The 26,505-nt window shown below is 51.4% G+C and overlaps 1 protein-coding gene across 2 annotated transcripts; it reads right to left on the bottom strand.

Annotated features, from left to right (window-relative positions):
- Positions 1 to 1,173: 1,173 nt before the first annotated feature.
- Positions 1,174 to 26,505, bottom strand: ODAD4 (outer dynein arm docking complex subunit 4). 2 transcript variants are annotated; one of them, XM_045986676.1, is made up of 12 exons: positions 26,302 to 26,505; positions 23,651 to 23,782; positions 23,263 to 23,413; positions 22,519 to 22,580; positions 22,058 to 22,223; positions 20,533 to 20,757; positions 20,161 to 20,368; positions 12,283 to 12,369; positions 10,382 to 10,578; positions 6,636 to 6,736; positions 3,286 to 3,370; positions 1,174 to 1,874 (listed from the first exon to the last, which is right to left on the bottom strand). In XM_045986676.1, exons 1-12 carry the CDS (start codon positions 26,413 to 26,415, stop codon positions 1,312 to 1,314), a joined length of 2,091 nt encoding a protein of 696 aa, XP_045842632.1. In that variant the 5' UTR covers positions 26,416 to 26,505; the 3' UTR covers positions 1,174 to 1,311. The 2 variants fall into 2 exon arrangements, with proteins under 2 accessions (XP_045842632.1, XP_045842633.1); XM_045986677.1 differs by lacking the exons at positions 22,058 to 22,223; positions 22,519 to 22,580.

Genomic DNA, 26,505 nt, shown 5'->3' with positions numbered 1-26,505 from the left:
GAGCGCGTGGGGCGGGCCGGGGGCGGGGCGGGGCCTCATCGCGCAGGCGCGGCGGTTCGAAACCCGAAACTAACGCGGCGCGGGGAGGAAGTCGCCTCGGGTCCAGCCCCCCGCCGCCGCGGCGCTTGTGTACCGTTCAGAGTTCCCGAGGAACTCTAGGAAGAGGGGGCAGTCACCTTTCCTGGGTCACGCTCCGGGTTGGGATGAGCCCAGGGAGGCAAGGTCATGAAAGTGCAAGGTCAGATCCTGTCCTTGTTTAAAATTGTGATATTTTATTCATCGTGGGGTTTAGCTTTGTGAATGCGTTTTTACATTACATTAGAATACTACCTGTTGCTTAGTGAGTTTCCTGGAGCCCCGTGAACCACTGCATCCGAAATGCCCCACTCACCTCACATTAGTGGGGGTCTGGTTCTAGTTAGCCTAACTTAAGCCCTAAACCTTCCAAGGACTGGAGAGGTGGAACCAGGATGGCAATAGCTGGGACAGATGAGTAATGTAGTAAAATCCTGGCTCATCTTCTGAGGCAGCTGTTCAGCTGCCACCTCCTCTGCGAAGCCACCGAAAAAGCTGGGTCGGATTTTGGGAAGCTTCCCGTGTACCAAGTGCTGTGCTGAGCACTCAGAGAAGCCTCATGCCAACCCTGGGGGCAGATACCGTTCTACAGAGGAGGAAATGAGATTGTGGAGTCTGATTTACTTCACTGTACCATCTGGAGGTGGCGCAGGTGGAGTCCAGCTGCCACTCTTCCTAGGGACTGCTCCCTGCTCTCAGGCAGGAGCTCTCTTCCTCTGGGCTCCTCCAGCATAATGCCCATTTCAATGCCAGCATTCACTTCTTTGTGCCTGCCAGGCTTCAGCGTGTCCCACCATCACTTCTTCCATCAAGCCTCCCACAGTGCCCTGACCACAGCAGTCACTCAGCAAGATGAACCCATGGCCAGTGTCTGCACAAATGTACCTCTCCTCCCAGGACTTTCTTTTTCTTCCCCTCTTTAAGCTAGCTTGGTCCCTTGGAGCTCACCTGTTTCTTCACCATCCTGAAACGCTTTTGCTTGGAGAGTGGTACCCCGAGCGGGGGTCCTCATTCTCTAAGGCTCTTGTGGGGGAGCAGGGAGGCAAAAAGACAGACTCAGGGTTTTTAAGAGTGAAAGATATCTATTGAAAGGGAAAACAGTAGCAGAGAGAGGCAGAGGTGACCTGCGGAGCCCAGTTCACATGTTCTCCTCTATGAGAGAGACAAATCTCAGCTTGAAAATCCAAGTCCAGTTGAATAAGATCCCCAAGGTCCCTGGTCCTGATGCCTGCTGCTTCATTCGTCTTTTTCATGTTCTTCCATGTCTTCACCATTTTCTGCCTTTGTCACTTCTACTGTTTCTCCCAGTTCTGTTTGCCCTATTTCTTCCGACTCTCTTCTGCTGTCTTCTGAAACTTGACTCTCCAGTCCTTCTGATTCCCTTCTGTTTAATTCTCCTGAGGGTTTCTGGTCCAGCTCTGGAGGCCTCCTGTAAATTTCTCTTGATTCCATTCTGCCCACTTCTATCGGTTTCCTGTCCTCCTCTCCCTCGCTTCCTGCACCCAGGTCTCTGGACGTGCTCTTGGCAACATCTCCCGAGTCTCGCCCTGCGGCTCCCAGCCCTATTCTCCTGAAGGAACTGGCTTCCTCTACTTCTCTCTGCCTGTTTTCTTCTTGTCCACTTGCTGCGACCCTCAGAATTTCCTGAGACAACTCATCTTCTGTCTCTTTCTCACTGTCAGCTGGCTCTCGCTCCCACTGCTTCATCACCTTCTCGAACTCGTCTCTCCCTCTTCTCATGCTCTCTTTCTCTTTCCCCAAAGCTGCCTCTCTCAAAGATTCCAGTTCAGCTGCCTCTTCTGAAAAACAAGAGAAAGGAAGGAAGAAAAGTAAAAGTTTGTCCATCTCTGGGCCTGGGGCCATCTCAACTCCCTGGGGCCTGTGCTTCTGAGAGACAGCCCGTCCCTGTTTCCTGAGCACCAGCCCTGATCCAGGCATCGAGCGGGCTGCAGAGGCAATGTCCTGCGGTTGTCATGGAATTAACAGCATCGTGTCAGTGATCTGAATTTGTCATCAAAGGACCTGAGACTGCTGACAGAGAAATCACAGCCAGTGGTCACACTGTCAGAATTCAAACCCAGGACAGTCTGCTCTCAGAGCACATTCTCTTTCCCTACGACAAGTAACACAGGTGCTGGGAAATGACAGAGGGGTTCTTTTCTCCAGCCTCCTCATTCTGCATTACTCTTTGTCCCTGGGAAGCACATTCGTCATTTATTGGGAGGCTCCCTATCAAAGTATGAGCAGACTGTTAGCAGGAAGTTCAGCTGGAGAATTATTTTTATGATCAAAAGGATCCTAGCTCCCTGTTTTTATGAGCTACAGAGAAAAGTCACAATGCCCTCCTGAGTCTCCCCCATACTCTCTTCCTGGAAGCTCCTGGTCTCTAAGATGCCTGCAGGGGCCCTAGGTTCGGCAGGAAAGAGACCACCACGTGAAGACCTAGACAATGCTGCCGCCTACCGTTCCGGGAGGGAAGTGCCTGGCAACTGCCAAGGGCCGCAGGGCCCTCCCTGGCACACAGGCTGCCCAGGCGACCAAGGGAAGGGAGGGAGGCCACTGGAGCTTCTGCCCTTTCCTTGCTGTATCTCTTCACACCTATGGCCCCTGTGGCTCCCGGAAGCAGCTCTGAGGGCCAGTGAAGCAGAGGCAGATGCCTTCCCTGAGGCGATCCAGCCACCACATGGTGGGCTCTGGATAATAAAAGGCTGTCATCCGGCTGCTGGGGTGCCCAGAAACCTCACACCCCAACTCCCCCTGGGCCTGGGTCAGAGACGAATTCAGCCTTGGTGCCCGGAGGGGTCACTGCCACACTGAGGGACTGATACACCACAGCGGGGCAGGCAGAAGCTGTGTACAACCGTCTTTCTCCCTCCGCCCCCCAACCCCGTGTCTTCACTCCTGCTGCTCCCCGCTCACATGCAGGAGCCCCTTTGCTGACAACTCAAATCTCCTGGCTTTGCCCAGGGCTATGGGCTCCTCCAGGACAGAAGCCGAACCTCTGTCTCCCCCAAATCCCACACCTTCCCAGTGCATGATGAGTGCTTAACTAATATCTGATGAGTTAATTGGAGAAATACAGGAGTGGGAACTCAGAGCAGTGGGCAAGGGCCGGACCTCCTTCTCCCGCACCAAGGAACCCAATCCCAGGACTAGAAGAGCTGCTGGGGAGCGCGGAAGGGGACCCTGGCGCTCCCTCCGGGCGCTCACCTCTCTCTCTCCTTTCTCTCAGTGTCTCCCTGTAGTCTGTTTTCTTCAGCTCTTCGATGATGCCCTTGTTGGCATCGTCCAAGGCCTGTGGATGGAGAGGAGCTGGTGACCCCTCTTAACCCCTGTTGGCAACCACACCTTCCCTTTCTTCACCTGAGCCCCAACCCCAGAAGCCAGGGCTCTGCACCAGCCTCACTACCCTCCATTTTCTCTGGGCTCCCACGAAAACTCCGGGCCCGGGGTTTAGATTTATGGAGCTGGAATTAGCCACACTTGGTGGCAGGAGATAAACACAACCGCAGGTAACTTGAACTTCAACTCCCTTGGGCTTCGGTATATATTTCAGAGTTGCCTCTCATCTGCTCATTTCGACCTCTTTACCAGAAGCTTCTTTCGGCTCCAGCCAGTGTGGAAACAGTGAAGCCTCTAGGCAAGGCAGCAAGCCACGGAGGGGACTTGGAAACACACTGCCGGGTGGGACTGGGGTCATCCTGGGGCATCCGCAGTTTCCCTGGTGTCCTGGGGCTCAGGCTGCACCTGTTGTTCCAGGCAGAGCTGTGAGAAGCAGTTGGGAACCATCCATGGAGAGACCAGGGGGACTGGTGATCTGGCCACGAGTGCATCTTCCTGCCCGGAGCTGCCAGTACAGGAGGGTCAGGTGACAGGGACCTGGTCTCACAAGGGGTCACCAAGGCCATGGGGTCTTTTCTCTCTGCCTCTCATTTTCAAAACCCTGCCCAGCCTTCAGGGCAACCCCAGATGCCCTGCCTTGATGGGACAGCCCAGCCCTGTCTCGCCTACTCAGGCGCTCACACCCTGGATCCCCTCGTTCCTGTCGCCCTGGTCAGGAACAAGGGGTTTTTGTTTTAACCTTCCCGCTGAGAGCAAGCTTCCTGTGGCCCAGGACCACAGCTGTCACCTTTGGGCTGGGCAGCTCAGAGCCAGCCGGTGGTCAGCAGAGATTTACTGGGTTGGACTGTGGAGCTGTTGCTCTCTGCTTGCAGGGCGATCCTGCAGAAGGGCATTAGCGGGGAGAGATGGTACGTGGGAATTGAGGGGCAGCCCCATGGTTCAGGGAAGGAGCACTCTTCCTCCAGAGGGCGAGAGGCACACTGGGGAGCTGACACCGCCCCCCCCCACACACACACATAGAAGGAAGAAGACAGCAGCGTGGAAGGCCTAAGCTGCCCTGGGAAGGGTGAAAGGGGGGCACAGACTGCCACGAGGTGGAATGTCTCAGGACTGATTTCCCCACCACGACAGGAGAGGGACCTTCACCAGGGTCCTCCACAAACCATGAGCTCACATCCTAAAGCTCTGAGTAGGTCAGGCCATGCCTCTGCCATTCCCAGCCCTCCACGTCCCGGCAGGGCCGCTGACTATCTGGGGTCCTTTGGGCCTACCCCTTCTGCCATCGTGAGCCGGCCCTCGCATCCAGGCCCAGGGGCTCTTTTCTGCCTCCCACAGACCCCTCAGTGCCTGTGGCCTCTGGTGCCTTCAGTGATCTTGCCCCTTCTCAGCCTGGCCAAACCCAGCTGTCCTGGTCCTTCAAAGCACAGCAGGAGGCCCAACTGGAGAATTCTCCTGTCACTTCCCAGGGTCCCTGCTCCTTTTCCTGAGTTCCCGCTGAACCTTCAGTCTGGTCCCCAAGACCATGCCCCTCATGGTGCCCCCTCATTATTATGCCTGGCCTCTCTTTTAAAGATTTTTATTTATTTATTAGACACAGAAAGAGAGATCACAAGTAGGCAGAGAGGCAGGCAGAGAGAGAGGAGGAAGCAGGTCCCCTGCTAAGCAGAGAGCCCGATGCGGGGCTCGATCCCAGGACCCTGAGACCATGACCCGAGCCAAAAGCAGAGACTTAACCCACTGAGCTACGCAGGCGCCCCTCATGCCTGGCCTCTCTTAATCACAGGGGCAAGCTCGCCTAGGACAAGGGCCCTGCTTCATTCATGCCAGTAGTTGCTTACTGGGCTCCAGCCATGTGCTGGTGGGAAGCTCTGGCATTTCAACATGGGGCAGCTGAGAGGGTGCAGTGGGAGGTGGGGAGGCCAGGGGACTCATGCAAACTCTGCATCTTTGAGGTCAGTGTGCTGACCCTCCTGAGGATGCACAGCTGCCTGGAGCGGCTCTGGCAGTGGTGGCCAGTCTGACGCACCTGCAGGCTTCCTCTGGCTTCTCTCCAGTCTCTGCCTCCCAACGCTTACGGTCTATGCCAGCACTATGCAATAGAGATGCCTGCCACCCTAAGTATTCGGGGCGCCTGGGTGGCTCAGTGGGTAAGCCTCTGCCTTTGCTCAGGGTCCTGTGATCGAGCCCCGCATCCAGCCCTCTGCTCGGTGGGGAGCCTGCTGCCCCCTCTCTCTCTGTCTGCCTCTCTCCGTACTTGTGATCTCTCTCTCTCTCTCTCACTCTGTTAAATAAATAAAATCTAAAAAAAAAAAAAGAATCCTCTAGATCTACACTCTTGGGAACCCACCAGCCAAAGGCGGCATAGAGCCCTTGAAATGTGGCTGTGTGACTGAGAAAATGAACTTTAAATTTTATTTACTCTTTTTTTTTTGTAAAGATTTTATTTATTTGACAGACAGAGATCACAAGCAGGCAGAGAGAGAGGAGAAAGCAGGCTTCCCGCGGAGCAGAGAGCCCGATGTGGGGCTCGATCCCAGGACCCTGGGATCAAGACCTGAGCTGAAGGCAGAGGCTTTAACCCACTGAGCCATGCAGGCGCCCCTAAATTTTATTTACTCTTAATTCATTGGCATCTAAATAGCGGTATGTGGCAGGCTGCCTTGCTGAGCAGCATGGGGCCTCCTCCCTGGGCCTGTGAGGGAGGCGGTCACGCTGTATTTCCTGTTGTCTCCAGGATGAGGCAGCATTTTCCAAAAGGCAAGCCCTAAAATCAGTTGAGGGTTCAGCCAGCATTAAACAAAAGAAAAGGGCACCTGGGTGGCTCAGTGGGTTAAAGCAGAGAGCCTGCTTCCTCCCTCTCTCTCTGCCTACCAGTGATCTCTGTATGTCAAATAAATAAATAAAATCTCTTAAAAAAATAAAATAAAATAATATAAAAAACAAAAGAAAAGAAAATGGAAACGATGGGAGAATATAACAGGAAATACCAGCATACATAGTTAAGGTAAATATGTTTTCTGAAACTTCCATTTCTATTGTTTATTTCAAATAAAAATAGGTATATTGGGCTGTTGTGTAGACTGAGAGCATCAGCAAGCATTTGAAAGGCACTCCCCCTGCAGCTGGTGGGTAATAAATCCCCGTGTCTGGCTGACCCAGGGGCTGAGGACCCCCCACGCCCTCCCCGAAGCCAGGGCCCAGCAGGGTGGGCAGCTCACGCTGATGATGGCCTGCTGCGCCTCGTTGTTGTGGACCAGCTTCGCTCTCTCCAGGGCTTTCTCGAAGTTGCTCACGGCCGACTCGAAGTCTCTCAGCTTGACTAGAGAGCAGAGAGGAGGCAAGCACAGGGAGACTGTGACACTGTGTTCTGGACAGTGTGACCGCCCAGCCCCTCCCAGGGTCAGTGAGAAGCCCCAGGCCTCAGGCAGCATTACGGAGTTGCCCACCTCCACCCTTTCCACCACATTCCTGGGCCAGCTCACCAACGGCTACCAGAACCTGAGTCTTGGCTAGCAGCCCTCTCAGAGAGGTCAGAGAGGAAAGAAGGGTCTGGGCCAGGGCCTGTGCACACACCATGTGTCACCAGGGCGGGGGGACAATCCCATCTTTCCATCTTGCCCCAACATAGGATTGTTCCAGGAATAGAAACCCATGTATATAAATAAATCACACACACACACACACACACACACACACACACACATATAAAATATAGAAATATAAAAATATAGGGGCGCCAGGGTGGCTCAGTGGGTTAAAGCCTCTGCCTTCAGCTCAGGTCATGATCTCAGGGTCCTGGGATCGAGCCCCACATCAGGCTCTCTGCTCAGCGGGGAGCCTGCTTCCCTTCCTCTCTCTCTCTGCCTGCCTCTCTGCCTATTTGTGATCTCTCTCAAATAAATAAAATCTTTAAAAAAAAAAGAAATATAAAAATATAGAAATATATAAACACATACACACACATTTTTTAAAGTAGGCTCCCCGCATGTGGAGCCCAGTACCAGGGCTTGAACTCACGACCCTGAGAGCAAGCCTGAGCTAAGAAAAAGAGTCAGACGCCTAACCAACCGAGCCACCCAGGCGCCCCTGGAAACTGGTATTTTAAAAATGTTCATTCAAATTGACCTCACCTGTTGTGAAGACAAACCGAGATCAGATCGAAATGGGCTGGCTCTGACTCACTGGCCAGCAGCTGGAGTTCAGCCCCCACACTGGTGCAATCTGAACCCCAGGGGAAGCAGCAGCTGTCCCAGCTCCCTCCCCTAGCTGGTGAGTGCTGCAGCTGGGACCTCATGGAGGTGGTGTGACTGACTGCCCACGGTGTCTGACAGGAGGCCCCAGGCCTGATGCTCCGTGGCGAGACTGGGCGGCCTCTAGAACCCAGGGTTTCCAAGCAGCTGCATTTGGTTTTTCCATCCCAGAGTGGGGAAACTGAAAGCAACAGCGACTGCCTGGCTCTCCAGGGGCCTTTGGGGCCAAGCAAGTCCTCAAGAGGAAACTGAGGAGGAGCGCCTGGGTGGTGTGGTCCATCAAGCTTGGGTGCCTGGGTGGCTCAGTGGGTTAAGCCTCTGCCTTCAGCCCAGGTCATGGTCTTGGGATCTTGGGATAGAGCCTCGCATCTGGGGGGGGTCCTCTTCTCAGCAGGGAGCCTGCTTCCCCACCCTCCCCCCGCCTGCCTCTCTGCCTACTTGTGATCTCTCTGTGCCAAACAAATAAATAAAATCTTAAAAAAAAACAAAAAACAAAGCTTAAGCGTCAGACTTGTGGTTTCAGCTCAGGTCCTGACCTCAGGGCCTTGGGATTGGTGCCTGTTCCTGGCTCTGCCCCCAGCATGGAATCTGCTAAAGTTTCTCCCCACCCCCTCTAAAATAAATAAATAAATATCTCTCTTTTAAAAGATTTATTTATTTATTTTAGATAGAGATTACACAGCAGGGGTTAGGGGAGGAGAGGGAGAGAGAAACTTAAGCAGATTTCCTGATGAGCGCGGAGCCCACTTGGGGCTCCATCTCACACCCCTGAGGTCAGCACCTGAACTGAAACCAAGAGTCGGAGGCCTAACTGACTGCACCACCCAGATGCCCAGTAAATAAATCTTAAAAAAAAAAAAAAAGAAAAGACTAAGGACAACACTGACCCTGAGGGATACATCGCATTTCCCCTTCAGCTTATACTATGCCCTCCTGAGAACAGAAAAGGGTTCTAGGAAAAGCTCTAATACTCACGCCTTCCCCCAGTTTCAAGCTTCCAGTGGTCCTGTCTAACTGTGCTTTTAGGGAAGAATCTCTGATTTGTAATGAGGCCCATGAGGCCCTGCGGATCTGGCCCCTCGTCATCCTCCCCATCCAGACCTCCTGGCCCTCAGGGCTGACCCTGGTTTCCCTCATCTTCTTAAATCCCGCAAACTCTTGCCACCTTCTACATGGTGTTCCTGTGGCTGGAAAGTGCTGTCCTCGGCTTTTAGAAATGTTGGTGCCTTCTCATCCTTAAAGTTTCTGCTTCAAAGTGACTTCCTCAGACATGAAGGCAGGACATGGTCATCAAAGGTTATCCCTACTGTGTGCCCTGCTTGGTGCCTCAAAGGTGCCAAGAAAGTATTTGTCGTAAGAATAATGAATGATGGGGCGCCTGGGTGGCTCAGTGGGTTAAGCCTCTGCCTTTGGCTCAGGTCATGATCTCAGGGTTCTGGAATCGAGCCCTGCATTGGGCTCTCTGCTCAGCAGGGAGCCTGCTTCCTCCTCTCTCTCTGCCTGCCTCTCTGCCTACTTGTGATCTCACTCTCTGTCAAATAAATAAATAAAATCTTTAAAAAAAAAAAGAATAATGAATGATGATGCCCTTGACCACAGCCCCTGCCACACCACCTCCCCCACTGGGGGTCCACTGCACCCCCCCAGCAGGGGCTTGGGCTCTAGTCCCAGCCTCGTTGCCTACTAACCTGTGACCTCCGGCCATTTCCTTTCTAACTTTGATTTATGAAATATTTCAAATATACACAAACATAGATGACATATAGTGAGGCCCTATGACTCATCACCCGGCTTCAGCAATTCAAAATACCACCAACCCTGTCTCATCTGTTCTTGCTCGCCCCTGCCCCTTGCTGGGTTATCTTAACAACTTTACTGAGGAGTAACTTAGATATTATAAAATGCCCCATTTGTGAGTATATAGTTCAATGACTTTTAGTAACTTGATGGAGTTGTACAAGGATCCCCACAACCCAGTTTTAGGACTTTTCCATCAAGCACCTGACATGCTCTCTCTCTCTCTGTCAAATAAATAAGTAAAATCTTTTTCTTTATTAAAGATTTTTATTTTTACTTATTTGACAGAGAGAGACACAGCGAGAGAGGGAACGCAAGCAGGGGGAGTGGGAGAGGGAGAAGCAGGCTTCCCGCCGAGCAGGAAGCCCGATGTGGGGCTTGATCCCAGGACCCTGAGATCATGACCTGAGCTGAAGGCAGAAGCTTAACAATGGAGCCACCCAGGCGCCCCAATAAATAAAATCTTAAAAAAAAAAAAAAGAACATCTGCATCACTCTGAAAACATCCCTCATGTGACCTGGGCAGCAGCTAAACCACGCAGTGCCTCCATTTCCCCATCTGCGAAAGGAGGACAATACTACCTTCGTCACTGGCTCACACAGTGATTAAGTGCAAGAATGCACACGAGAAGGGTTTCAAGGCCAGAGAAAGTGGCCCTGTTTTGATGATGATGCGATGCTGGGCTGATTTGCAGCTAAGATCCTCGGGGCAGCTTCCGGGTGCTCCCGGCTCTCACACTTACAGGAAGCACTTACTGCACACCGGTCAAAATGAAGGGCTCTATCCCCCACTCTCAGGGGCCACATTCATCTGGCCAGGGACACACTGGGATGATAAGGGTCCCCAGCCCTGGCCTGTCCCCTCGGCCGGAGGCCTGGGAAAGGTAGCGCGGAGAGTCCTCTCTCCACGCCCATACCTTGTGCCTGTGCCACCAGAACACTGGCATTCAGCTGCCACTCAATGTCTCCTTCTTCCTCAGCACACTGCTGGGACTTCTCGCCATAATGCTGGGCCTGCCAGGCCTGGTCCAGCTCCAAGTAGCAGCGGCCGATCTCGTGGAACAGCCAGGTCTTCTCCAGGGTGGTTTTTGCCAGAGGGATCTTCTCCTCCCACCTGGGAATATGAAGAACCAGGGTCACTTCTTTCCACTCAAACCCATGACTTGGCCACAGGAGGCGAGCAGAATTCGTTCTCCAGCTACCAGTTCATTCCCAGTTCTTTATTTATTTACACCAGTCAAATAAATAAATAAATAAATAAAAATCTTAAAAAAAAAAAAAAAGATGAGAATGAAAAAAAAACCCAACAAATGAGATACCAATAAAGTTAGATGAGGATTAGACCTAGTCATTGTCTCTGGGTGGTGAGACAATTTTTCTGCTGCTTTTTTCTTTTTTCCAAATCAATAAATTTTTTTAAAAGATTTTATTTATTTATTTCACAGACAGAGATCACACGTAGGCAGAGAGGCAGGCAGAGAGAGAGGAGGAAGCAGGCTCCCTGCTGAGCAGAGAGCCCGATGCGGGGCTCAATCCCAGGACCCCAGGATCATGACCCGAGCCGAAGGCAGAGGCTTTAACCCACTGAGCCACCCAGGTGCCCCTAAAGATTTTATTTATTTATTGGAGAGAGAGCATGAGAGGAGAGAGGTCAGTGGGAGAAGCAGACTCCCTGCCGAGCAGGGAGCCCGATGTGGGACTCAACCCTGGGACTCCAGGATCATGACCTGAGCCAAAGGTAGTCACTTAACCAACTGAGCCACCCAGGCGCCCCTCCAAATCAATATTTTAACAACAAGCACAAATTTACTATAAAATTTTCGTTTTTAAAAGAGATTTTATTTATTTTTTTATTTGAGAGAAGGAGAGACAGCATGAGCCCAGAGATGGGCAGAGGGAGAAGCAGACTCCCTGCTGAGCAGGAAGCCCAACTCGAGGTTCAATCCCAAGACCCGGGACTATGACCTGAGCCACCCAGGCACCCCTGCAAAACATTTTCTTATAGAAAGATACAAACAGGTGAATGAACTCTCAGACTCCTCTGTCTTTTAGCACATAGACACCAGGGGCCATTCAGGAAACCAAGTGATGTGGATCAGAAGGGTCTCGGTGGTAATTCTAACTCAGTCCAGCTCTGGAGAGCTCAGCCTCCCTTCCTAGTGACCCCACGACCCCACAGACTCACAGAAGAGCCTCAGAAGAGGTCCCTGAGGCCGGCTGATCGATCAGCTCCTGAACTTACTCCAGGTAAGGAACATCTGGTAGTGCTTGTGAAAAATAGATCCCTGAAGGCTCTTGGCTGGGTCAGTTGGTTAAGCATCTGTCTTCAGCTCAAGTCAGGATCCCAGGGTCCTGGGATGGAGTCCTAGTGTTGTTGGGTTCCCTGCTCAGCGGAGAGCCTGCTTCACCCGCTCCCTCTGCCCCCTCCCACTCATGCTCCAGTTTTTTCTCTCTCTCTCTCAAATACATATATAAACTCTTAAACAAAGCAAAAAACAAAACAAAAACCAGGTTCCTGGGCTCCAACCCAGACCTGCAGGATCAGAATTTTAGTGCAGAGATCCCCGTAACTCACACACCCTGTGCCCCAAGTGATTCCTCTGACTGGGAAATTGTGAGCAGATGCTGATTCAAGTCAATCACCTTAACTGATGAGCCTCAGAGTTGACAAAGGGATTTGCCCATGGTCACTCAGCAGAGCCAGGAGCCAAACTTGGGTCTTCTGTTTGCCTGGCATGTGAGCCCCAGGCTGGGAGTCTGGTGGGAGGCTGGGAAGTCCTGGCCATCAGGTGGGGAAGGGGCAGCCGGGGTCACTCACGTGTCAATGGCTTGCTGGAATTTCCCAACTCTGGCAAAAACCCTGCCAATGTTGTCAAGGGCTCTCGACTTAGCATCAGGAAGGTCACTGTGGTGAAGAAGCAGGATATGTTCTTCATTAGAAATAACTCAGTGGATTAAGCCGCTGCCTTCGGCTCAGGTCATGATCTCAGGGTCCTGGGATCGAGCCCCGCATCGGGCTCTCTGCTCGGCGGGCAGCCTGCTTCCTCCTCTCTCTCTGCCTGCCTCTCTGCCTACTTGTGATCTCTCTCTCTCTCTCTCTGTCAAATAAAAAAAAAAAAGAAAGAAAGAAATTGGCCATCCTAGGGGCACCTTAGGTGGCTCAGTCTGTTAAGCATCTGTCTTCAGCTCAGGTCATGATCCCAGGGTCCTGGGATGGAGTCCTAGGGTTGTTGGGCTCCCTGTTCAGTGGGGAGTCCTCTTCCCCCTCTCCCTCTGCCTCTCTCCCCCACCCCGCTTGTGCGTGCTTGCTCTCTCTCAAATAAATACATTTTCAAAAAAGATTTATTTATTTACTTAGGTGGGAGGGGAAGAGGCAGAGAATATTTCAAGTAGAGTCCCCACTGAGCAAAGAAACAGAAATGGGGCTTGATCCCATAACCCATGAGATCATGACCTGAGCTGAAACCAAGAGTCAGATGCTTAACCAACTGAGCCAGCCAGGTGCCCCTCAGCTCCTGTCGTGATCTCAGGGTCATGAGTTCAAGCCCCATGTTGGGCTCCATGCTGGGTGTGGAGCCTACTTAAGAAAATAAGAGAGAGGAAAAGAGGGAGAGATGGAGGAGGGAGGGTGGAAGAAAGGGAAAAAGGAAGGGAGGGAGGGAGAGAGAGAAAAAAAGAGAGAGAGAGAGGAAGGGAGGGAGGGAAAAAGAGAGAAAGAAAAAGAAACTGGCCATTCTAGGCACTGTGGTAACTGAAGAAAAGCAGACAGGGGCCCTGGCCTCAGGAACTCGGAGTCCAGTCCAGTTGGAGGGATGATGCCCAGGAGTCAGGGCTGGGGCACACAAGTCCTCTCATGCCCTGAGGCAGGAATGAACACCACCGGAACCTTTCCAGAGAACAATCAGTCACTCGGCAATTTACACACATGTCCCTTTGATGCAGCAATTTCCCTTCTAGGAATCTACCTGGAGAAGATAATGTGACAAGAACACTTGTTACAGCAGTGTTCATAATAATAAGCCTTAGAAACAACCTTAACTGGTGCCCCAGCTCTGACACATTTGTGTATAAAAAGTCCCGGACACATTCAGGGAAAAAGTCCGATTACAGGAGCGTGTGCTATGACTATTGCCCCATCTGTGCTAAAAACAAATATGCAGGCTTGAGGCATGATGCTGTGTCCCTGGCCTGATAGTGGAAGAAGGGGCCACACAGGAGGTACACAGAGAACCGAGTGTGAGTCTAGAAGGTGGAAAAGGCTGGAAACAGGTTCTCCCTGGAGCCTGTGAGGGGAGCACGGCCTTGCCAACGCCTTGGTTCTGGCCCAGGGAGAATGCCTTCAGACTTCTAACCTTCAGAACTACAAAAGAATGAATGTAGGGCGTCTGGGTGGCACAGGTAGTTAAGCGTCGGACTCTTGGTTTCAGCTCAGGTCAGGATCTCTGGGTCCCGATCTCGGGGTTGGGAGACTGAGCCCTGCCTTGAGCTCTGTGCTCAGTGTGGAGTCTGCTTAGGATTCTCTGTCTCTCCCTCTCTCTCTTTCCCCTTCTCCTTCTTCCCCTGCTCATTCATTCTCTCTCTCTTTCAAGTGAATAAATAAAATCTTTTAAAAAACTGAATTTGTTTTAACTCACCAAAAAAGAAGTGAATGAATAAAAAGTGGACATTTTATTTTATTTATTTATTTTATCATTTTTTTTTAATTGACAGAGAGATCACAAATAGGCAGAGAGGCAGACAGAGAGAGAGGGGGAAGTAGGCTCTCCACTGAGCAGAAAGCCCGATGTGGGGCTCGATCCCAGGACCCCGAGATCACAAACTGAGCTGAAGGCAGAGGCTTAACTCACTGAGCCACCCAGGTGCTCCAAAGTGGACATTTTTTAAAAAAAATATTTTATTTATTTATTTGACAGACAGAGACCACAAGTAGGCAGAGAGGTAGGCAGAGAGAGAGGAGGAAGCAGGCTCCCTGCTGAGCAGAGAGCCCGATGCGGGGCTCAATCCCAGGACCCCAGGATCATGACCCGAGCCGAAGGCAGAGGCTTTAACCCACTGAGCCACCCAGGTGCCCCAAGTGGACATTTTTTTTTTTAAATTATTTTCAAGCAATCTCTACCCCCAGTGTGGGGCTCGAAGTCCAATCCCGAGATCAAGAGTGATGTGCTCCACTGACTGAGCCAGTCAGGCACTCAACGAAATTGGCATTTTTATTTTTATTTATTTATTTACTTTTAAAGATTTTATTTATTTACTTGACAGAGATCACGAGTAGGCAGAGAGGCAGGCAGAGAGAGAGAGGAGGAAGCAGGTTCCCCGCGGAGCAGAGAGCCCGATGTGGGGCTCAATCCCAGGACCCTGGGATCATGACCTGAGCCGAAGACAGAGGCTTTAACCCACTGAGCCACCCAGGCGCCCCTATTTTTATTTTTTTAAGATTTTATTTATTTATTTGACAGAAAAAAATCACAAGTAGGCAGACAGACAGGCAGAGAGAGATGGGGGAAGCAGGCTCCTCACTGAGCAGAGAGCCTGATGTGGGGCTCCATCCCAAGACCCTGGGATCATGACCTGAGCCGAAGGCAGAGGCTTTAACCCACTGAGCCACCCAGGCGCCCCAAAATGGGCATTTTTAAAAGCAGAGAGGATGTAAGTCTAGCTATTAACAGTGATTATCCAAGGGAAACGAAATTATGAGGGAAACTACTCATTTATCCATATTGTTTGAATTGTTTACAGTATTTCTATAACATCAGAAAAGAGATTAAGATATTTTCTTTTTTCTTAAAAGATTTTATTTATTTATTTAAGAGAGAGAGAGAGAGAGGAGAGAGCACAAGAAGGGGGAGGGGCAGAGGGAGAAGGAAAAGCAGACTCCCCACTGAGCAGGGAGCCCCATGCCATACGGAGCTCTACTCCTCGTTGTGAGATCACGACCTGAGCAGAAGGCAGATGCTTAACTAACTGAGCCACCCAGATGCCTATGACATTAAGATATTTTCATTAAAAAAAGGAGATAATTAGCCTCTGCCTTCGGCTCAGGTCATGATCCCTGGGTCCTGGGATCGAGCCCAGCATGGGCTCTCTGCTCGGCAGGGAGCCTGCTTCCTCTTCTCTCTCTCTGCCTGCCTCTCTGCCTACTTGTGATCTCTGTCAAATAAATAAATAAAATCTTTTTTTAAAAAAGGAGATAATTGCTTCCCTTACATTGGTTCTTTACCATTACTACCATATGAATATTGGTCTGTTAAAAAATTCTTCCCCCAAAAAATCAGAAAAATGTCCCCCAGTGCATACCCACCATCTCCTCCCACTCTCTCCCTCCTCTTTGTCCCTCAAGGCCCTGGCAGCCAGTGGGCTCCTATGTCCCCCATGACACTTTGCTTTGCTCCCTGAACTCATTCTCCCCCAACCGTGGCCAAATCTGCCTTTAAAACATGCACATCTCATCAAGCCATCCCTCTCCCCACAGAAGCACGCACACAAATGTTGCTGTGCTTGATGGCAAAAGTGGAACAGTCTGAGTGTCCCACAGTGATGCAGCTAAAGAAATGGCTATGCACACTGAAATGCCTTTTCTCTGGAGCCGTTTGAAGAACAAGACCCTTTCCAAGACACATTCTTCTTAAAAATCATAAAAAATAAATTGCTTTTAAGAATCCTCGGTATGGGGGCGCCTGAGTGGCTCAGTGGGCTAAAGCCTCTGCCTTCGGCTCAGGTCATGATCCCAAGGTCCTGGGATTGAGTGCCACATCGGGCTCTCCGCTCAGTGGGGAGCCTGCTTCCCCTCTCTCTCTGCCTGCCTCTCTGCCTACTTGTGATTTCTGTCTGTCAAATAAATAAAATCTTAAAAAAAAAAAAAAGAATCCTAGGTATGTACATAGGTGCATAAATATGTAGATAAATACATTGAAAAGGGGCCAGAAGGACGCATGTCAACATGGCTGCAGGTAAATGAGCGGCATGTGGTGGTGGGAGGTGGGGATGAGGAAGACATCCAAGTTCTGCTTGCATCGCAGTACCCCGGATTTCTAGACCAAGTACAACACTGACCCTAGTACTTGTGTGAACACTCCTCCTCTGTCCTCAGTCCTTCCCAGCATGGGACCCAGACTGCTACTCCCCACAGGTCTTAACCCTGTGCCCTGCATCTTTCATCCCTGCCGCTTCTTTCTGCCTAGGGTGCCCTTCTCCTCCCTATCGTCCCCTTGGCTGACCTGTCCTGTCTGGAACCCCGAGCTCCTAGCACCTGCTCCCACCTGCTTCTCTCCCTGGAACCTACGGCCATTCTGTGCACCTGGTGCTCCTACAGCTGCTCTGATGGAGGCCCCCCACTTCTAGAATGGGGACTCGGGTACAGCGTGATGAATGAATGAATAAGTTGTAATATGTTAATTTATTCCTATTGCATGAGAAGAAATAACAATAGCAACGAGAAAGCATGCAATCAAATCACCTAGAGTATCTGGAGGGAGAAATGAGGGCTGGGGCCACAGGAGATGCTGCTGAGACAAGCTGGGGTTTGATCTGTGCCTTGAGGGCCAGGAGGCTTCGGAGGTGGGGAGCTAATAGGGGGCATGGCTGATTAGAATGAGGGAGAGCCTGAACAAACAAGACCAGAGGCCTTGTGGGGGGTAAAAAGGGACTAATGTTGTCTGAGGAACAGCTTTGTTTATTTAGCTGCGTAGCAGGCATCAATCACCTACTGCGCAGAAGGTGCTGGGAAGAGAAAGAGATGTAAGCTAGTCCCTTCCAAAATCCATAGTCTAACAGGGGAGCCATGATCCACATGGAGTGTAGAGAGGGAGCACCAAGGGCGGGGGAGATTTCTAAACCATGTGGGGGACACTTGGAATTTTCCTGAAGGGAGATACATTTACAATTGTGAAGGACGGGAAGGGGGGAGTTGATGAAGAAAGAGAAGGGTGTCCTGCTTAGGGGCTGTAGGAGCAGAGCCAAAAGGTGTTGGGCAGGGGGTGTTGCTCAGGAGGCCCAGGGGCCTGGACAGAATTGGGTCCATTGGGGCCAGGAGAAGGCAGATCAGGAAGAGCAGCCTGAACTGAGCAGAATTGGGAGCTGGAACTTTATCCCAGTCCTACCACTGGACTGGTTCTGTACAGAAGAGCCAGCTGGGCTGCAGGAAACCCAGGTCAGAGAAATTGGGCAAGAAGTGAGAACAGTCTGGACTGAGCTTCAAAGCACCACGGAGACAGGAAGGAGGAGGCCCAGACAACATGGAGGCTGGCTGGGCGCGAGCACGGAGGGAAGGGTCTGGGAAGCTGCCCGGGCTCCTTCCTGGGGACTGAGTGACCAATAACAGTGCCATCCTCACAGAGAGGGAACCTTGGAGCAAGAGGTTTGGGAGGAAGATAAGGGATTCCACTTTGGACATGTTAAATGCGGGGTTCCTTTGGGACATCCAAGGTGGAAATGTCTTGGAATCAGTTGGATATGCAGACCTGGGGCTCAGGAGGGAGGTTTGCTGAGAAGTTAAGATTATAAGTGAGTGTAAAGGCCACGGGAGATGGTTGGACCCACGGTACTATGCATACATATTTTATTTAATCCTCATACTCTCTATGAGTCAGTATTAATATACCTTCATTAGAGACGAGCAAACCGAGAAGACAAGCAACTTAATCAAATCCACACAGCTTCCGAGTACCAAAGCCAGGAATCAAAAGTCAGCTTTGTCTCCAAAGCTATTGCTTGTTTTCTGCTTCTGGAATGGCCAATACCAGATACTTCTCAGCATGGCAAAGGCCAGTGAGAAATGAACTGGGAATGAATAGCACATGGGGCTCAGGTGAGTAAGGAGAGGGTGGGGTGGTTAAGAAATACAGTTTGAGGGGTCCCTGGGTGGCTCAGTGGGTTAGAACCTCTGCCTTCGGCTCAGGTCATGATCCCTGGGTCCTGGGATCGAGCCCCGCATCAGTCTCTCTGCTCGGCGGGCAGCCTGCTTCCCCCTCTCTCTCTGCCTGCCTCTCTGCCTACTTGTGATTTCTGCCTACTTGTGATCTCTGCCAAATAAAATTAAAAAAAAAAAAAAAGAAATACAGTTTGAAGGTGCCTGGGTGGCTCAGTCTATTAAGCATCTGACTCTTGATTTCAGCTCAGGCCATGATCTTAGGGTCATGAGATTGAGCCCCACATCGGGCTCTACACTCAGCATGAAGTTTGCTTGAGACTCTTTCCCCCTCCCTCTCCCTTCCCTTCTGCTCCTCCCCCGAACTCATGCTCACTCTCTCTCTAATTAAGTAAGTAAATAAGTAAATCTTTTAAGAAAAAGAAATGTGGTTTGACCCAAATGGAGGAGTGACGTGGGAGGGCTGTGTGGAAGCGGGTTCAGATAGGGCCTTGAGTGCCAGGTGAAGGCATGTGGTTTTAACCTGCAGGCAACGAGGGGCCAGGGCCTGTGTGTTAGCAGGGGAAGAACTGCTGGATGAAAGGCGGGTCTCTGGAGGTGGTGCGTGGGAACAGCTGGAGGCAGGGAGAGCAGAGACCTGCCCTATGAGTGGAAATCGGATGATGGGAGGTAGGGAAAGGCTCAGACTATGGGGCAACTGGAGACTGAGCAGGAGAAAGTCGTGGAGGGCTCCAAAGGTTAGAACCAGGATGCCCAGCAAGTGATGGCCCCTTTGAGAGGTACCCTCAAGTCTGGGGAAGAGCTGATGGTTGGTGTTAGTATGGTTATGGACACCTGGCACCGTCCTGAGATCTTTACCGGACTTCTGCCTGTCCTCTCCCGTCCTCTCAGGAAGTTAGTCCTCAGTCTCAGGACTGTTATGCCCACTGGACAGCAGAGACCTGGCTGGGAGAGGTGAAGTGCCTTGCCCAAGGTCCCATGGCTGCAGGGTACAATCCTGAAGCCCGGCTCACTCTGACTCCAGATCCCAGGCTCTCGGCTAGCACCATAGTGTCTGAGGCCCTGCTGGATCTGCCCCCTGCCATCTGGTCTGGCTTCCCCTTGGCCGCTCTTCCCCTGGCACTACTCTGTGCTTTCTGGCTTTGAGCTTCCCCGTGCCTGCTTCAGAGCCCTCCCACAGACTGAGTGTGCTCCCCAGTGCCCAGTGAAATCCTCCTGGAATGCACTTTTCCTAGCCCTGCGTCCTCTCCATGTCCTCCGTGACACTTCCCACGACTGCCATCTTTAGCTATGTCACTTTCTGTTTTACATCTGCAGAGAGAGGACCCCTTTACCTGGTCCCTGTGGCATTCCCAAGGCTGGCAGCAGCTGGCAGCTCTGGGATTGATGTGTGCTTGTTGAGATGATTTAAGAATGGACCTGTCCCCTCAGAACCAAACCTCTGGGAGCTTTTTGGCGTTCTGAGCCACTGCCTTCCTCCTTGTGGCAAAAAAACTTGGGCGCCTGGGTGGTTCAGTGGGTTAAGCCTCTGCCTTCGGCTCAGGTCATGATCTCAGGGTGCTGGGATGGAGCCCCGCATCAGGCTCTCTGCTCGGCAGGGAGCCTGCTTCCCCCCCTCTCTCTGCCTGCCTCTCTGCCTACTTGTGACCTCTGTCTCTCTGCCAAATAAATAAATAAAATCTTGGGGGGGAAAAAAAAGCTGACAGTCTAGGTCTGCCTCTTCACCTCAGTCCTGGGAGCTCACCCTCCAGCAGCCCCGGCAAAAGGCTCGTGTGCAACCTCTGCCCTCCTCATCTGTAGGGCCCCGCCGCTCGGCCTTCCCCGGGCACTCACTATTCCTTGGCGATCTCCAAATCCTTTCTGTGGCTCTGCAGGGCTGCAACCATCTGCCCCAGCTCGATTTGGGCATTCCCTATGCAGCTGTACAAGTTTCCAACCAGCTCGTCCTTGTTGGGCACCTCCTCTTTGTTCCATTCCAGCACTTTCTTCAGCACCTTTTCCGCTTTCTGAAGGCTCCCGTCAGCACTGCCGCTGGTCAGCACTGGGAAGGGAAACGGGGGACATGGAGGTGGCTGTAGTCTCCGCAGGCTGACAGGAAGACCTGCCTCCCCCCAGATCCGATCCACAGGCCAACGGAACCTCGGGCCCCTGTGTTGCTCTCCCACCACCGGGCAAAGGCCTCGCCCTTCTGAGAACAGCACCCACACATGTCTATGTCCTCGAGGCTCTTGAGGATGTAATGCGCTGTCTGCGAGGGACGGCGTTTGCGGTCCCGCAGCCACTTCTCTTGCATCAGCTTCCGGTCCCGCTCCCTGGCGTAGATGGGCTTCTGCTGCCTCCAGAAGTTACTGCGGCTATCCAGGTAGTTGATGCCTGTCATGATGAGGTCCTCCACGGTCAGGCCATGCTTGATGGTGCCCTTGATCAGGTCTGGGAAGAATGGTGTGAGGAGGAAGTGACTAGAACCAGAGTCTGAGGGAGCCGCCTCCTCTTGCCTGGGGATTCCTATTGTGGGGTCCCCAGGGGGCGGAGTACTGCTGGGAGCTGGGGAAAGCAAGAGCACGTAGGTAGCAGAGTGGCTCTACGTGGACTTAGGTGAGGCCAGATCCCCTCTTTCTGGCATTCCCATGGTGTAGAACTTTGCACACGGGCCTCTCATGGCAAGATACAAGGAGCTAGTGGAAGGGGCAGCTGGCAGATAGCTGTCTGAAAGGACCACAGCCCTCGGGCCCCCTTATTTCAGGTTGTGTCCTCTGAGGAGACTGAGTACGAATGCACAACCTGGCCCCGGTTGCCAGTGCCAAGGGACTGCCCGGCTGCCAAGTGGGTCAGGGCTGGCAGGGAGCTGGAGGGTGTGCCCGCCTGCCTGACCAGAGGTTAGAGCTGGTAGCAAAATGGCAAGGCCTTTTGGGGTAATCAGGCCCCCCCCCCTTTCTCCATAGAAGCTCCTCCAGAGGAAAGTGTTCAGACCCCCGATCGAGAAGTGCTTCGGGCTCCTGAGACACAGACCTGTGGGGAACCCCGCGGATAGCCTCAGGAAGGCAGTTCTGGAGAAAAGGCATTTGACTCAAGGATGACCCCTGCTCAGGTTTATGAGCTAATGGCAATACTCCCATTTCATTTCAAGGCTCTGCCCTACTTCCTGTCACTGCCAGCACGGTATAGTGGAAAGAGTGTTAGACTGGAGGTTAGGAGGCCAGCCTCTGGGGTCGACTTCACCATGAACTTGCTTGTCATCTTGGACAAGTTGCTCCCCATTCAGGGTCTCTCTTTCCTTATCTATAAAAGGAGGGAGTAGACCAGATGAGATTTCAGAACATTCTAGTACTAGTATCATAGGATCCCCTTCCCAGCACATCCGAGCTGGATTCCTTTGACCTTTCTACAAATTGAAGGCTCAGGGGATACCCCTTCAGGGACCCAGGTGACAAAGGAACCCCAATCTCTAGGGTTCCCTCCCAGGGGGACCATAGTGCTAAGGGCACTGGTTCTGAAATTGGGCATTCTAGATTCAAACCTAAGAGCCATGTCACTGTTTATCAATATGTAACTTTCGGTGAGTTACTTAATCTTTCCGCACCTGAGTTTCCTCACCTATAAACAAGAATACTAGGAAATTCTGTCCATAGACTATTGTTACATGACAGGCTCTCTCTCAGCTCATGTATTAAGCACCTGCCCAGGATTTCCTTTGCCCCAAGTTCCCTGTTGCAAACAAAGTATCTGAAACCTTCATCCAGTAGGAGCTTCTCCAGATACTCCTTGTCCACGTAGAGCTCGCCCAGGAGCTGGCGGACAATTTTCTCACTCTTGAGTGAGCCCTTCCGCTTGGACTCTCTCTCGGGGTGATGTATGAGTTGTCTCACGGGATGAGGCTTCTGCTGGGCTTTCATACTCTGGAAAAATGGAGCAATACCCAGTAGAGCCTCAACAAGGAGCACCGAGTACCTGGACATGGTCCCAGACTCTGTGATCCCAGACATCTCCTCCAGGACCTCTCTGTGGGTCAAGAACCATGGAGTGGTCTGGTCTGGGAACAGCTAGATTCCCAAGACCCCCCTGGAGCTGGGGCAGAATCCCACAGCTGCCCATGATGGAGCTGACTGACCCCAGGTTAGAGGGCCACTGAGACCTCCGGCACACGTGGGCACTTCCTTGGGAGGGATATGACATCAGAACCAAAGCCCTTACCTCAGCTTGCTTGCTTAAAAAGGATAAATCCCCTTTGTTCTTTAGCTTAATTGAAGAAGGACCTGCAAGGAAAGAGGCTGGGCTCAGGTGTGCCAGGCCCTCAAGCATGACCTATCACATATTTTTATGTAGAAGTGGCTGCCTTTGGCAGGAAGTGGTAGCGGTTGTGGCAAAGCTGGCTCTGAGGCAGCCCAGCAGGTTGATGATACAGGATGTTTGAAATAACACTTTCGAAGAGCTAGGTAGGCCATGGCAGCCAGATTTCCAAACAAAGGCAGTCCCGGAGCACTAAGGGAGCTCTCCATCCCCAGCAATTTCCACACTCTGCCACCCACAGTGGCAAACTCTTGCTCTCCTCCCTCCTCCCCCTCACCACTAAGCCAATGGGTAAGGCCAGTCCTTGGTGTGTTCGTTCGTGGTAAGAGAAGAAGCCAGGAACCAGGGAAGGCGAGGCTCAGGACCCCATTCTATCCTATGAAACCAGGCCAAAGACAGGCCTAATGTGAACAGATTTCACATCCGGCTTAGAGGACAACCGGAAGTTGCAGAGCTGAGCATGCTGGATCAATGGCTGGTCCTCTGGGTGGACAGATTAGTTCCTAATCTTCAACAAAATCAGCAGCAACCAAATCCAAGCATGAGACTCCCTCCAGGCCTGGTGGTGGCTGCTCACTCATTGTACTTCCAAGCCCAAGGATTCCAAGAGCCTCCCTGGATAAGGGCATAGGTCCCATGGTCACTCACTTCCCACTGAGTTGTTGATGGCTTCCTGGGCTTTCTGAATTCCAACTTTGAATTCTCGGTCAGGCCGCAGCTTGTAGCCTCGATGATAGAACACCAAGGCAAACTCAAAGTCTCCCATGGTATACAGGGTCTCAGCCTTTTGTAAAATTCCCTGAAATGAGAGGAAATCAAATTGAGGTGGCAGACAAGGCCTTATAGTACTTAATGTGGTGGGGCAGAGGGTCCTGGATTGAGGACCAAGGTTGGGATACAGGGGCAGGTATAGCTAGGTAAGTGACCTAGGGAGAGAAAAAGGCATCAAACCCTAGGCAGTCTGGCTGGTTCTTCAACTTCTTCTCATCAGGGGCTGCCACAGGCAAGGGCAGTGGTGAAAGCCAGTTTGAGTCACCTTACAGAAGGTCGGGTCACCCTGGAGTGAAGCCTCAGCATCCTTCAGGGACTTCTCCAGCTCTCCCATCTTCAGAAAGCACTTGGATCGGGCAACCAGGCCATTCTTATCTCCATTCTGAAGGTGAAGAGCCTAAGAAAGGAACCACCCAGGTTGACAGGCATCAGGTAGCACAAGGTAGAAGCTTGACGGGAAAGAGCATCCCACCCCCCTGCCAGCATTTCAGGGGGATTCCTCAGGCCAGCAAACAGGTCTCTGGAACTTTCCAAACCAAAAGCAGCATGACACTGATCTTCGCTCAGTCCACTGATTGTCTGCATGCAGTTCATCTCGAACAAGGTCAAATCACTGGCTACTGTGAAAGCCCCTGGTGGAGATGTGCCAATGTGCCACTCGGTGGATATACTGAATTTCCCAAATGTCGGGGATTCCTCCAGTCTGCTCAGGCAACAGAAGCTTAGGATTTTTAGCGCATATCCAATTCAACCACAAACCCTAAATGGCTGCACAACACTCAAAATACACTTCAGTGGGTTAAAGCCTCTGCCTTTGGCTCCGGTCATGATCCTGAGATGGAGCCCCGCATCGGGCTCTCTGCTCAGCGGGGAGCCTGCTGCCCTTCCTCTCTCTCTGCCTGCCTCTCTGCCTACTTGTGATCTCTGTATGTCAAATAAATAAATAAAATCTAAAAAAAAAAACATTTCAGAGGCTAAGCATTCTGAAGGCTAATGAAATGGTTTTAGGGCATCTGCAACTTGAGTCATCCATTCCTCTAACTCTCTCTTGTTGTGAATGAATCATATTTCAGGAGATCAAGATGAAAATGCTAGCAAAACTGAAACTGCGATTTGGGTAGTAAAGAGGGAATGGAACACTCTCCTGGTCCCTGTGTCCTCTCTTCTGTTTGAAATCATCCCTGGAGGGGCATCGGGGTGGCTCAGTCAGTTGGGCGAGTGCCTCTTGATTTTGGCTAAGGTTATGATCTCAGGGTTGAGAGATCAAGCCCCAGGTAGGGCTCTGTGATTAGTGGGGCGTCTGCTTCTCTCCTTCTCCTGCTCCGACACTCCCTCCACATGAGTGCACACACACTCTCCCTCTCAAAATAAGTAAATAAATAAATCTTAAAAAAAAAAAAAAAGAAAAGAAAAGGGATGCCTGGGTGGCTCAGTTGGTTAAGCGGCTGCCTTTGGCTGGGATCATGATCCCAAGGTCCTCTCTGGCTCCCTGCTCCGTGGGGAGCCTGCTTCTATCTTTCCTGCTCCCCCTGCTTGTGCTCTCTCTCTTTCTCTCTCTCTGTCAAATAAGTAAATAAATAAAAATTCTAAAAAAGAAAAGAAAAGAAAATCATCAATGGAGCTGTGATGTACGGTCATTCCTGAGGCATCATACTGTACCCACACCTTTCTAAGACCTTTCTACTTTTCCAGGAACAGGAAGTAGCTACAGGCTTTTGTGGAAAAAGGCTCCTTCTCTCACCAAAGCTATCTTCCCTCCGGGTGTTCTTTTCTCTCTGCCTGAAGGAGGAGAATGGGTGGGGGCAGGGCAGGGCTCCTGAACTCAGCTGTTGATCCATCGGGCCAACCAATCTAGTTTTAGGGTGTGATTGGTGATTGAAAGGGACACAAGACTTTGGGTAGCAGTGGAAAAACTTGACTTTAGCGGAGTCCTGGGAATGGTTAGAAGGCTATCCTACCACTCTCTCTTGATTAAGAAGTAGGCTTTACGTTGTAAAAGACATTGTGGTAAGGACAGCTAATAGTTTGGGGCGCCTGGGTGGCACAGTTGTTGAGCGACCTGACTCTTGATTTCAGCTCAGGTTGTGATCTCAGGGTCTTGAGACCCAGCCCTGAGTGGGACTCCCCGCTCAGGATGGAGTCTGCTTGGGACTCTCTCTCCCTCTGCCCGTCCTCTACACCCCAGCCCCAGTGCACACACTCTCTCTCTTTCTCTAAAATAAATAAATAAAATCTAAAAAAAACAAAACAAAACAAAACATCTAATAGCTCACTTGTGAGGGAGTATGTATGATGGTTAGCACCTCAGCACTGGAATCTGAGTGCCTGGGTTTGAAAACTTTCTCTTGCCCGTTCAGTGATCTTGGCCATGTACTCAAGTTCTATATCACTTTCCACATCTATAAAATGGAGTAACAACAACAGAACCTCCCTCACAGGGCTGTCCTGCACTTGGATATTAGTGCCTAATATCCTAAAACAGCACCCAATCCCCACAGGGTGGGCTTGAGCAATTGGTACTAAGATTATATATAATAATGTTATGTACTGGCCATCTGCCGTGAGCAGCTGTGTGCTTGAGATTTCACTGCTTGTCCACGCAGCCTCCAAGCCCATTCCCCAGCCAAGGATGGGAAATTGCGGCTGCTCTGTGGGAAGAGGCCAGTCACACAACCGTCCAGTAAAAAAGTAGAAGCCACTCTTAATGCAGAGAACGGTTATTCGCAGGCAGAAGGCAAGTGGGAAATGGTAGAAAATGGTGAGGCAGTGACAGTGGTTGATAGTAAAGCGTCAGTCAGGAACAAATGCGTAAGAGAAACAACAGGGTCCTCCGGGCACCATGGGGACCTCAGTGTTACCAGGAATCAGAAGTGGTGATGGGTAATTGGTAGGTTCAGAGCCCGACTCGCGACTCACGTTGCTGAAGCTCTGGGCGGCTTTAGAGAACTCTCCGCACAGATACAGCCGCTCGCCCTCCGCCATATAAGAGGGAAAGGTGCTTCGCAAGCTCTCAGCTTCTGGGTCCGACATGGTGGCCGGATTCGGTGACGCTGAAGCAAAAAAAAAAAAAAAAAAGGAGGGAGGAAAAGAAGCGGGAGAACCTCCGTCTGGCTTGTGGAA

Source organism: Meles meles, chromosome 18 (assembly GCF_922984935.1).
Source record: "Meles meles chromosome 18, mMelMel3.1 paternal haplotype, whole genome shotgun sequence".
NCBI classification, from domain to species: domain Eukaryota; kingdom Metazoa; phylum Chordata; class Mammalia; order Carnivora; family Mustelidae; genus Meles; species Meles meles.
Note: the sequence above shows the minus strand (reverse complement) of the source record. Positions and strands in the feature narration are given on the sequence as shown.

What these genes read in the sequence shown, in the direction of transcription:
- ODAD4 (XM_045986676.1), bottom strand. Translation starts at nt 26,415, where the DNA reads ATGTCGGACCCAGAAGCTGAGAGCTTGCGAAGCACCTTTCCCTCTTAT. An exon ending in CATCAACAACTCAGTGGGAA is followed by an intron (nt 22,581 to 23,262) that starts GTGAGTGACCAT and finishes CTTTCCTTGCAG; the next exon opens with GTCCTTCTTCAATTAAGCTA. An exon ending in TCTGGTGGCACAGGCACAAG is followed by an intron (nt 6,737 to 10,381) that starts GTATGGGCGTGG and finishes TCTGCTCTCTAG; the next exon opens with TCAAGCTGAGAGACTTCGAG.